General features: G+C 42.5%; 1 protein-coding gene across 1 annotated transcript in view; it reads left to right on the top strand.

The window, feature by feature from the left end:
• The window catches only part of LOC308304119 (interferon-induced protein 44-like), a gene marked incomplete at both ends in the record, with an annotated part of 16798 nt that extends 6002 nt beyond the window's left edge, over positions 1-10796 (top strand). The window contains 3 exons of the mRNA XM_080748678.1: positions 2432-2603; positions 9825-9925; positions 10578-10796. Of these exons, the coding sequence (XP_080604804.1) occupies positions 2432-2603; positions 9825-9925; positions 10578-10796 (492 nt within the window). The remainder of the gene's footprint in view (positions 1-2431; positions 2604-9824; positions 9926-10577) is intronic.
• Between the last annotated feature and the right edge of the window lie 2578 nt (positions 10797-13374).

Here is a 13374-nt window from a genome sequence, read left to right on the forward strand (position 1 = left end):
GAGGACGGGTAAGGACCTAGTATATATATATATATATATATATATATATATATATATATATATATATATATATATATATATATATATATACTAGAAAAAAAGCCCCTTGCAGGGGCTTATTCCCAAGTGCCCATGCGTGCCCATGTGGAATGGATGAGCTAAGCGGCCGTGGCCCCACCTCCCCACCCGGTCTGGGCTGTCTGAAAGTGAGTTAGTCTTTTTTAGCACCAATATAATAGGAGTCAGGACAAATCAAATGGCGAAAGTAGGCACGATCTGAGACATGTGGACCCGTTGATTGTTGTTAATATTTGGGGTTTTTGATGTTGGAAATTACATAAATGCCTCGCTGGTCTGTTTTTTGTGTATTCCACTATTCTTAATCCTACCCCTGCTCTCCATTGCAGAAAGCAACATAACGATTGAAGCTTGCACGTTAGAGTAGTGTCCCTCCGTCAACACAATGTTACATGCGTAGGCTATTTAGTTACACCATAGCATTTGCACGATCGTGAATGTGTCACTGTGTGCGTTCGGTGTGCGTGCTCTATTAACGCATTATTATTATTATTGTTATTTTAACTTGTTAGTGATGCAACTGAGATGGACATATGGAGACATGTATCTATATCTATGTATACCCATCTACTATTAAGGCTATATACTATGTATTTATATGGCTACAGATAGACAGGATACATAGAGGTGGATATAGAGTTTTGTGTATTGTGTATACATGTGGCCTTTGTTAATAGACCTTGTTGCTTCTCACACACACAATCTGGCAACGCTCAGTCTAACTGTCCGACCTATTATTATTGTTATTAGTTATAATTATTAGTGGCCAAGCCCTGAAAGGGCTTAGCAAACTTTGGTAAGCCTATAGCTCATAATGCCCTGTTTTCTTGCTTTTCCTTATTTCTTTCTTTTTCTTTTTCCTGCTTGGCACTTTATCGCTGCTTGCAGCTATGATTGTTGTTGTTAGTCGAGTTGACCAACTGACATGAGCATATTGAGATCTATCTGTTTATCTATCAATCTATTTATAATCTACCTGTATGTATGTGTCAATAGCCATGTTTCCATAAACTTATTCGAATTAGGAAAGCGAATTATCAGAATTGCGTATTAAGACAAAGCGAATTTAGCCCGTTTCCATTTGCGGGTGTCATTCGAATTAGCGACGCTCGCATGGGTTGACAGAGTGCTCATCCTGCAAGTTTCAGCGTCCTCTGGAAGGTGGCCGACCTGCAAGCTCACAGCGCGGCGCGGAGACGCGGATGTGCGCTGCTGTGAGCTTGTAGATCAGATCGGGTGATGTGTGATGAGGAAGGGTAACACTGTGTGATGAGGAAGGGTAAGCCACGGATGGCTTATTGACTCCGGGAGTGAAAACGGGAGGATTTTACACAAGGTCCGTGTCACTCCGTTCACTGCAGTGCGCGCGCGCGCACACACACACACACACACACACACACACACACACACACACACACACACGACGGAGGACGGTGTATCTATCTCTGTCTCTGAGGTATTAAAACGGTCCGGTCGCGCCCCCCGCAGCCGCCGAAAAACGAAAGAGAAAAGGTGTTTCTAAAAGCTGTTTATGTGTTTGCAGCGTCTGTATCTTGTGCAATAACAATACTATCCGTGTCCAAAAATGCCATGCGATTGTGTGCTGCCTGCTGCTGCGGTTGCTGCTGCTACCGTGTGTGGCCTATGTCAAGTGAGCAGCATTAGCGTTAGCAGCAATAAGACTTCCGGTGCCGATCTCTTCAAAATAAGAGTACCCCTGAGGCAACTGATTTTTTTTTGTTGAAAAAAGATAATTTTTTCCATGATATGCACATTCAAAATATAGATTAAGCATTTAAACGAACATACACAATGCTAATTATGTTTCTGGGTAAAAAATAAGGTTTAATAACATACAAAATAATGGAGTATAATAATTTATCACACTTTTATTTTGAAGGCTGGAGCCTGGCTTATTGCTGCAAACTCCCAGGCAGGAAACGTTAGTGCTGCTCACTTGACAGAGCTCCGTGTGTGCACTGCATTCGCACATGCGCAGTAGAGTGGGAGGGGGGTCCTAGCGAGAGGTGGCTCAAATATATGCCTGTATAAAAAGTTTCGTTTTATATTAATTGTATGACATTTAAGTACAATCATGGCGGCAAACATAGCTTAGTTGCTTGCCAGAGTATTGAGCAGTGTACATGTCAAGCGGGGAACCGTTACGTGCACTGGTTTGCTGATATATATATATATATACAGAATAGTTTAGGAAGCAGACTGCATCCACTAGAAGTGAGAGCATTGTTAACAGTCTGAATAAAGTAAATTTAAATAATCTTCCAGCAGAAAACTACTTATATCAGCTTTAATGAAAGACAATAATGCATCTTCGTTCCCCTGCTCTGTGCAGTTCAACAGTGCAGTTCCTCTGCAGCCAGAGAACCAGGGCTACAAGAAGAACCCAGGTCTTCAGGACAGAGTCCACTGTGTGGTCTACGTCATCGACTCCACCAAGGTCTCCATCATGTCCTCCAAGCTGCAGGACAAACTGACCGCCATTCGAGGCAAGATCAACCTAATCGGTCAGTTCCTTACCAACACATCACCACTGTTAGGACCGATATATGATCAAGATCAACCTAATCGGTCAGTTCCTTACCAACACATCACCACTGTTAGGACCGATATATGATCAAGATCAACCTAATCGGTCAGTTCCTTACCAACACATCACCACTGTTAGGACCGATATATGATCAAGATCAACCTAATCGGTCAGTTCCTTACCAACACATCACCACTGTTAGGACCGATATATGATCAAGATCAACCTAATCGGTCAGTTCCTTACCAACACATCACCACTGTTAGGACCGATATATGATCAAGATCAACCTAATCGGTCAGTTCCTTTACCAACACATCACCACTGTTAGGACCGATATATGATCAAGATCAACCTAATCGGTCAGTTCCTTACCAACACATCACCACTGTTAGGACCGATATATGATCAAGATCAACCTAATCGGTCAGTTCCTTACCAACACATCACCACTGTTAGGACCGATATATGATCAAGATCAACCTAATCGGTCAGTTCCTTTACCAACACATCACCACTGTTAGGACCGATATATGATCAAGATCAACCTAATCGGTCAGTTCCTTACCATCACATCACCACTGTTAGGACCGATATATGATCAAGATCAACCTAATCGGTCAGTTCCTTTGCATCATCACTAATTAGAAATGATTTATGCAGTGGTGGAAAAAGTACTCACGTTTTACTAAAAAGTATCAATACTGCAATGTAGAAATACTCTGTAAGGGCTGCACGGTCACACCAAGGGATGGTGTTTTCTGCTGGTGATTCAGTCCGAGTGTATCAAAGGGTGCGTTCGGAAATGCGCACCGGGTGTGTGCTCAGTGTAGTGAGTGCCTAAACCTAACCCTAATCCTAACCTCAGTAAAACGATGCCTAACCCTAACCCTAACCCTAGCCCTAACCTTAACCTCAGTAAAACAATAGCCGTTTTCCAATCCGAAGGGTTCGCACTTTGAAGTGCGCATATGAAGGGCTATGACGTCACTTGGCCGTGCCATGTGTAGGGCTTGTCCTATGAAGTGCACTCCACAGTGCCTGTGGAATGGGACAGCGCTACCAAGTCCATAGCCGAGAACTTCCGGTTGCAAAAATCATTCCTCCGCCATTTTTTCCTCCGCGGTGCTTTTAAACTACGTATTTTACCTTCTTAAACGTCCAAACTTATTTTTTTGTGAGGCGGAATTAACTTTTAAGACATTTTAGGATATTTTGAACTTTTTGGGGGGTCACCTAATAATTCACAGCTATTTTGACGTTCGAGGAGAATTGAGAACCAGCATCACTCGAACCGAGGCAGGCAGTGAGAGTCATGTCATCCGTCCAAGGCATTCGATCTTCGGCTTGGGATGAGCGTTGCATGTCCTGTTGCTTACCTGCTCTACAAGCTCACAACGCGGTGCAAAGCGACGCGTTGTGAGCTTGTAGATCTGCTGTTTTCACTAGTTTGGATCCAGGGCAAATTAATTTATTTTTTGGGTCACGTACAGGCTAAAAAGTTTGGGAAACACTGGCTATAGACCTATACATGATTGTGATATGATTTATTGTGGCTACAACTTTCAGACAACCCGTTTCAAATAGTTTTCTGTTGATTAGATATTAAAGAAACTTTGGTTTTGTCATAATTAAAGGTCTGAGGTCTGACAGTCACATAACTGTATGATGAGATTGTTCTGAAGCACAAGATCATGAAATCAAATAACAGTTTATTAACACGCTCTATTACAATTCACACTGTAACAACATGTATCTCATGATATTCATATTATGCATAATGTAAAAGCGGCTTCGGAATTAACATCATTTCAGGTCATTTATTGACAGAGAGAAATATGAAAAGCCCGACCTTCGTTTTAAACAAAATAAAATGATTCGTATATTCTGTGATATGTTTGTGGTTGAAAATGTGTTTGCCCTGCCTTTCTGTCACATCACCGTAATATGATCATCATCATTAATAGCAGCAATTTTAAGCAATACAAGCCCCAAAATAAAAATGCAACATTTCATATCATGGTCAGGCATAATTCATAGTAAATCATAAAGCAAACATTCAAATGGCTTCAACGCATAATGTACCGGTAATACTTTAAAGATCTGAAGCTTTATTTAGTTATTATAGTGAAGACTGAATGCCGAGTTCTAACCCACAGATATTACACTAGGATAGGCCTATAATCAAATGGACCCTAATACAGTATTTTCTCATTCTGAAGTGTGTGAAGGTGAGAGAATAAAACATTTCCACTAAATGTCATTTGAGTTCTGAGCATCTGTTTTGTATATTACAGAGCAGTGGAGAATAAAGCAAAAATAATTGTTCCCCCATCGTTAACGTTTATTTATTTATAGCCTATGCGAATTTAGGACTAAATCACACATTATGTCAATAGCTATTATTGTTTCACGTAGCCTATTCATAACATCTGTAATTAAGGGAAATACTCTATTCCCGATTTGATATTGCCATAGCCTATAGTAGGCCTACTCTCTATCCATTTCTATTTACAGTTCATTCTGATGTTTGATTATATTCTGAATTGGTTCCTCGTTTATTAGTGGACACGTTCACACGTTGTTATAGGCTATAGACCTATATTATTTTAAACAACACTCAAATACCAAACCTGATGCTCGAAGTTCTTTGCCACGGGAACTCAGTGGTAGTTAGATTGTTTATTTAATTGGAAATAACATAACGCACATATACAATACACTGGACAATCTGAATTAATAACGGTATGCTCAGTAGAATATGCAATGAATGGTATAAACTATATAGACTAACATGAGTTCGTCATGTTACTTGAAAACATTGAAAACAAAACATTCAACCAAGCATTATACAGAGGCGGTTTCTTTCATATCTAATCATATTAAGAAAACAATTTGATGGATTGCCTGTTAATTAAGCCACAACAACAAATCTGTCAGTCATGTTCCACCACCAATTCCAAGGGAGGGGAGCAGAGCCGTGGAGCCGAGAACAAGTTGCCTTCAGAGGGATTCGATGCGTAGAGCTGCCCGCCCCGAGACCAGACACTGCGGTTCTCCTTCCGACAACGCCGATCATATTTTTAAATAGGCTCTGTCATGATTAATTATGAAGTTTATAAATACTATACCTAAAACACCTTACAATTAAACTCTGTGGCACCACACAAGAAGTTAGAGAGCGCTTTGTGGATAAAAGTTATGCGATGGACAGCAGACACTGTTGTTTTTGTTTTGATCCGGGTTGAATCGTGGAGGCGCGTTGCATTGTGGAGTAGTGCACATTCCAAGGGTAGGTTACCCTAGGTTAACACAGTCTACTAAATGGGACAGCACTAGGCGCGGCCCAGTGACGTCATAGCCCTTCATATGCGCACTTCAAAGTGCGAACCCTTCGGATTGGAAAACGGCTTATGCCTAACCTTAACCCTAGTAAAACTATGCCTAACCCTAACCCTAGCCCTAACCTTAACCTCAGTAAAACTATGCTTAACCCTAACCCTAACCCTAACCCTAGCCCTAACCTTAACCTCAGTAAAACTATGCCTAAACCTAACACTAACCACACCCGGTGCACATTTCCGAACGCACCCTTTGATACGCTCAGACTGAATCACCAGCAGAAAACACTCTTACGTCACACCAAAGTATGCCAGCTGATAAGCGGATTCTGACGATGCAATTCAATGGGAATTGTTTTGAGAAATCTGCCATCTGCCATTCAAAATGTACTTGAGTAAAAGTACAACAGCATTGGCATCAAAATGTACTTAAAGTACCAAAAGTAAAGTATAAAAAAATATTTTGAAAATGGCACAACTACAAGTTCACAATGCGTTGCATCCTGACACATTCTGAGCTTGTAGATCGGCTATTTTCAAATGCAAGGTTGAAGTGTTTAAAGTGTGCTTTGTAATATAATCAATCTATAAAGTAACTAGTAACTAAAGTGTTTCAAATAAATGTAGTGGAGTAAAAGTACAATATTTGGATCCGAGATGTAGTGGAGTAAAAGTTAAAGTATTTGAAATTAAATACTAACCCTAACCCTAACCCTAACCCTAAATACTAAATACCTAAAAAAATATATACTTAAGTACTGTACTTAATTAAATGTACTTACTGTAGTTGCTTTACACCAGTGTTGGGCCTGTTACTTTAAATAATAATAATAATTATTATTATTATTATTACCCGAAATACATAATGAACTCTTATCAGTACAGTTAGTGCTTACATCGCACATTACATGAGCCAAAGGGCGGGAGCATGTCCATATTCCAACTTTTGAGATTTCCCCCCAAAGGGCCATTTAGGTGCAGAGGTGAGTGGCTGTGTGTCATATGGTTATTGTAGAGACTGTTTAGGTGCAGAGGTGAGTGGCTGTGTGTCATATGGTTATTGTAGAGACTGTTTAGGTGCAGAGGTGAGTGGCTGTGTGTCACATGGTTATTGTAGAGACTGTTTAGGTGCAGAGGTGAGTGGCTGTGTGTCACATGGTTATTGTAGAGACTGTTTAGGTGCAGAGGTGAGTGGCTGTGTGTCACATGGTTATTGTAGAGACTGTTTAGGTGCAGAGGTGAGTGGCTGTGTGTCATATGGTTATTGTAGAGACTGTTTAGGTGCAGAGGTGAGTGGCTGTGTGTCATATGGTTATTGTAGAGACTGTTTAGGTGCAGAGGTGAGTGGCTGTGTGTCATATGGTTATTGTAGAGACTGTTTAGGTGCAGAGGTGAGTGGCTGTGTGTCATATGGTTATTGTAGAGACTGTTTAGGTGCAGAGGTGAGTGGCTGTGTGTCATATGGTTATTGTAGAGACTGTTTAGGTGCAGAGGTGAGTGGCTGTGTGTCATATGGTTATTGTAGAGACTGTTTAGGTGCAGAGGTGAGTGGCTGTGTGTCATATGGTTATTGTAGAGACTGTTTAGGTGCAGAGGTGAGTGGCTGTGTGTCATATGGTTATTGTAGAGACTGTTTAGGTGCAGAGGTGAGTGGCTGTGTGTCATATGGTTATTGTAGAGACTGTTTAGGTGCAGAGGTGAGTGGCTGTGTGTCATATGGTTATTGTAGAGACTGTTTAGGTGCAGAGGTGAGTGGCTGTGTGTCACATGGTTATTGTAGAGACTGTTTAGGTGCAGAGGTGAGTGGCTGTGTGTCATATGGTTATTGTAGAGACTGTTTAGGTGCAGAGGTGAGTGGCTGTGTGTCACATGGTTATTGTAGAGACTGTTTAGGTGCAGAGGTGAGTGGCTGTGTGTCACATGGTTATTGTAGAGACTGTTTAGGTGCAGAGGTGAGTGGATGTGTGTCACATGGTTATTGTAGAGACTGTTTAGGTGCAGAGGTGAGTGGCTGTGTGTCACATGGTTATTGTAGAGACTGTTTAGGTGCAGAGGTGAGTGGCTGTGTGTCACATGGTTATTGTAGAGACTGTTTAGGTGCAGAGGTGAGTGGCTGTGTGTCATATGGTTATTGTAGAGACTGTTTAGGTGCAGAGGTGAGTGGCTGTGTGTCACATGGTTATTGTAGAGACTGTTTAGGTGCAGAGGTGAGTGGATGTGTGTCACATGCTTATTGTAGAGAATGTTTAGGTGCAGAGGTGAGTGGCTGTGTGTCACATGCTTATTGTAGAAACTGCTGGCTTTTCAGAGGGCAGTTGAGGTGAGGAGGAGATCAAGTTCTACCAGTTCTTCCAAAACTATTTTGGTACGGTAGGCAGCTTTGACAGTTGTGGTTTCTTTCCATTACAGTGATATCTTGATGAGCAATCTTCTATCATGATGAGAATGTTTTAGACCTTGCATAGTTGTGATTTAAGATATGTAGAACAATGTAAATAGAAAGGTCATGTACTGTGCATGACGTACATGATGAGTGATTAGATAACGACAGACGGTGTGACAGGATTTAAAGGAATGCAGTAGTGGTGTGCGGATAGGCTTTTGAGTTCATCCGAATCCATCCGTGCAAATTAATTATCTGCCCATTATCCAACCGCATTAATTATATTTATCCAATTCATAAATCCGCATCCATCCTCATCTTCCATATGTCAAATTATTAGTGTTTTCTGGTAGGCCTATTCCCAGAAATGCATTGATTTAGCTTACGAAATATCTGTTCATCTTTTTTGTGCTGCGCTTCGCTGATATAGTCAGACAGGCAGGCAGATAGACAGGCACAGGCACAGGCACAGAGAGAGAGAGAGAGAGAGAGAGAGAGAGAGAGAGAGAGAGTGAGCAAGAAGAGAGAGAGAGAGAGAGAGAGAGAGAGAGAGAGAGAGAGAGAGAGAGAGAGAGAGAGAGAGAGAGCAAGAGAGAGAGAGAGAGAGAGAGAGAGAGAGAGAGAGAGAGAGAGAGAGAGAGAGGGAGGTAAGGTAATGAGTGCGGCGAGGCATGCCGTGATGCCGATCCAATGTCATTAAGTGGTAGCAGCTGTATTGTTTTATTGTGGACTGGACATTGCCTCATGAAGAATTAGCAAATTATACAAAGTAACACTCACTCACACAGACACAAGCATTCAGAGATGTAGCTTTTGTATTGATAGATATATTATGTCATAATTAATTTCCTGGATTATTTCATCCGCGGGTATCCAAAATGAATTAATAGTTATATTTGATTGATCCAAATCCGCCCGCACCGCGGATCACCGCGGCTAAAACCGCCAACCGCGCATCACTAGAATGCAGTGTCACAGCTACTTTCAAGCAATGGTTCCTAACTTTAATCAGAGGAGAGCTAATTTATGAGCTGGAAGTCATCCATTCATTATGATTGTGGAGTGTTACTATAGTTAAACAGTATTACTTTTGGACACTTTCAAACACTTTCTCTCAAGGGTGAAAACTGTTTTCACCAGCTTTACTTTTCCAGTTCTGCCCTTCGTTTGCTCTCGTAGCAAATACCGTTAGATCCTCCTTGGATCTTTTCGCTGCAGACACATTGACTTTAATTGCTTAATTGTCTGACTACACCATATACGAATTCATTGCCTTAAAACATTGCGTGTTTACAAATCATTTGTTCCATGGGTCTTCAGAATAAGGTCAGAACAATGAAAGACCCTGCAGAGGAAGATGAATGAATGAATACCTGGCGATGTCCTTGGTTTACAAAACAAAAGGATTACAATTACAGTCCTGGGGTCTTTTATTTATGACCTTTGTGTCTTGTTGTTCTGTGCTGTTTTCCAGGGATTCCTCAGTTGGTTCTGTTGACCAAAGTGGATGAAACCTGCCCCCTGGTGGCAAAGGACCTGACCAAGGTTTATCACAGCCTCTACATCCAGACCAAGGTGAGTTCTGACACAAGGTTTATCACAGCCACTACATCCACACCAAGGGAGTTCTGACACAAGGTTTATCACAGCCTCTAGTCTACATCCTCACCAAGGTGAGTTCTGACACAAGGTTTATCACAGCCTCTACACCCACACCAAGGTGAGTTCTGACACAAGGTTTATCACAGCCTCTACATCCTCACCAAGGTGAGTTCTGACACAAGGTTTATCACAGCCTCTACATCCTCACCAAGGTGAGTTCTGACACAAGGTTTATCACAGCCTCTACATCCTCACCAAGGTGAGTTCTGACACAAGGTTTATCACAGCCTCTACATCCACACCAAGGTGAGTTTATGTATTGTACTGTTCTATGGATTGATTAAATGTGATCTTAAATCATGCAACTGAAGATTCAATGTTATGTATGTGTAAAGTTGTATATCATGCTTTGCTCTGGGGGGTTTGTGATATCAGATTATGTCTCATGTTCAAGCCTATGATCTGTTATATCACAGCAGAGCTACACCGCCAAACTAAATGCAATATCATTGCATAAATGATAAATATCATCACAACAAATGGTATGGTTAATCAAAATAAATTGCGTGGTTAATCCTGTGCTGAAATATATCAAATCAAATATGATTTTGTTTTTTCTATGCAGTGTCAAGAGATCAGCCGGCGTCTGGGCGTTCCGCTGTCCCTAGTGGTTCCTGTGAAGAACTACAGCCAGGATCTGGAGTTGGACCAGAGCTGTGACGTTCTGCTGCTCAGTGCTGTCAATCAGATGCTGCGCTACGCCGACGACTACTTTGACGACGTCAGCGACCAGTTCCCCGAGGACAACGCAGTCACCGAGGAACCCAGCGACTCTGACGATTAAGATAACCTGTTCGCAGTCAAAATGAGTCTGAATGCATTTACTGTAGACTCTCTGTTGAATTATCTTGGATCACATTATTAACCCCCTCCTATTTACGCTACTTCTACTTTAAATGCAATTCCTGAACTGGTTCTGGATTTTAAATCCAGCCGTGGTTATGCTGATCTTGAACTAGTTCTGGATATCGTTTTATATTACATGACACTAGCATGCAGTCAATGTAACCCGTGGGTGAAAGAAAACTCACTGTGCTTCCATCCATTGGGCGATGACATCACCAGGAAGCGAGTAACCTCCATAGGCTCCTATTTGTTGCGCTGCAAAGAAACTTTCTCCAAAAACGCTTACATCGCAGAGAAACGGCGACACTCGTCCACAACTGTCGGCCGCGGTGAAAACTTTTCTTCTCTGTGTGAAAGTAAACATCCTTAACGACATTACAACATCGTGAATTTCCACAAAATTGACACGATCGTGGCTTCCGGTGGTCTTCAAAATAAAGCACAGTTAATGGCGGCACACTATATCCAAATATTACAAAACTAATGGCACTAAACGTGTTAAGATTCAGGCATTCATGGAAATGATTTAGCCCTGGACATTAAAATGGACAAAATACACTAACCATCAATATTGTTTTTTTTTAATAGTTGATGCATGACAATCAATGGGGTAATCTCTCTTTTTCGACGGCCCATCATTTCGACTAAGGGTTTGGGTTTAGGCATAGTGGTTAACACCTTCTCAGCCTGGCCGTACTCCCTCGGACTTCCTACTTGGTTCAATCAGCCGGTCGTCTTTTACCGTCTTTTTGATCAAAATGCGTTTACAACAACTTCAAAGCCTTCTGCAACTCCTGACATTGTTTGGGGTCAAGCACTTCAAAGGAAAGAGTCGAGGCGCCCCTTCAAACATCAACAAGCTGTCTTAGATCAAAGAAAATCAAATCACATGACCAAACAATCACCACAGTATAAAAGGCCTGTGGGAAACTCCTCACATTGTGGGAGTAGGTACGTTATTGCATTGCGCAAAGTGAGAGACAGAGACAGAGAGATTTTGAGCGGAGTATTGATAGTGGACAGATTGAGAGAGAGATATAGTGATTGATTGTGAGAGAGAGTGTGTGAGAGATCGAGAGAGAGAGTGTGTGTGTGTTTGAGGAGAGAGGGAAAGAAAGGGAGAGAGTTGAGCAAGTTTGAGAGGAGGAGGAGAGGAGAGCGGTTAGTATATTTTTTTTTAGTTTTTTTTTAGTGAGTAGAGCCTTTTTTTAGTGATTTTTTTATAGGATTTATATAGGATTTTTGTTATATAGTAGCATAGTAGTAGTAGTAGTAGTTGTAGTAGTTTATATTTACCTTTTGTTGTATAGTTTGGTGGTGGTTTGGTGGTGTTGGTGGTGGTGGTGTTGGTGGTGGTATTTCCAGTGATCCAGTGTAGCCTAGTGAGGTCTCTCACGATGCCAGGCAAACGTAAGAGTAAGAGCAAGCACCCTGCGCCTGCTGTCCGCCCCCCCCAGCCTGATCCCCCCGCAGGCACCTCTAGCGTGGGTCGTGGTCCACGCCAGCGGACAATGGACAGCTACTTGCGGCAGGGAGCTGCCATGCCTCGTCCTGAGGACGCCATTCCTCTCCCCATCCCCCCGCGCCCCGTGGCTGCGGTGCCTCCGCTCCATGAAGCGGAGCCTGTCGTCGTCGCCGTCCCCCTCCCCGACCAGACCTGGGCAGCTCCGGTTGAGGCTCCGGACGAGACGGACGACGAGACGCTGGTTTCGGATGCCGAGGAGGAACCAGAGGCGCCGTTGCTCTGTTCACCTCCACTGAGGCGGAGCGTCAGGCAAACTGCTGCCCGGGAGTATGCAGAGAGCCCCCTCACCTCCCAGGACGATCCATTCAGCGAAGTGGAGGAGGCGGAGGATGAGTGGATTCCAATGCGTGTGGACACTAGCGGTAAGGAGCATTTTATTGTATTTTGATGGTTTTATCGTGTTTTATTCTAAAGTAACGCAGCATGTGTATTCCTCTCTGTGATAGACATGTGCGCGCGTGTACTATGATCGTATCAAACAAGCGATCAGTGCACTGCATTCTGATAAACGCTTATGCGAGAAGCCCATGGGGTTATAGTGTTATATTCTAAATTATAAACGCAATGCAACAATGGCCATTCCTCTCTGTGATGGACATGTGCGCGCGTGTACTATGATCGTATCAAACAAGCGATCAGTGCACTGCATTCTGATAAACGCTTATGCGAGAAGCCCATGGGGTTATAGTGTTATATTCTAAATTATAAACGCAATGCAACAATGGCCATTCCTCTCTGTGATAGACATGTGCGCGCGTGTACTATGATCGTATCAAACAAGCGATCATGCAGTCATGCACGCATTCTCTGAGAAACGCATGTACAAGAAGCATACAGACATCTAGCCCAGTGGCGTCAGTTCAGAAAAAGCCTGTTGCTAAGGTATGGCAACATGACTGGTGTCTTGCACGCGCTCGAGGGCGCGCGTGCAAGACACCAGTCATATTGCCATACCTTAGCAACAGGCACGATTACAGTACATTTTATTATT

The sequence above is a fragment of the Nannobrachium achirus genome (genome assembly GCF_963921795.1).
Source record: "Nannobrachium achirus genome assembly, chromosome: 19".
Classification (NCBI taxonomy): Eukaryota; Metazoa; Chordata; class Actinopteri; order Myctophiformes; family Myctophidae; genus Nannobrachium; species Nannobrachium achirus.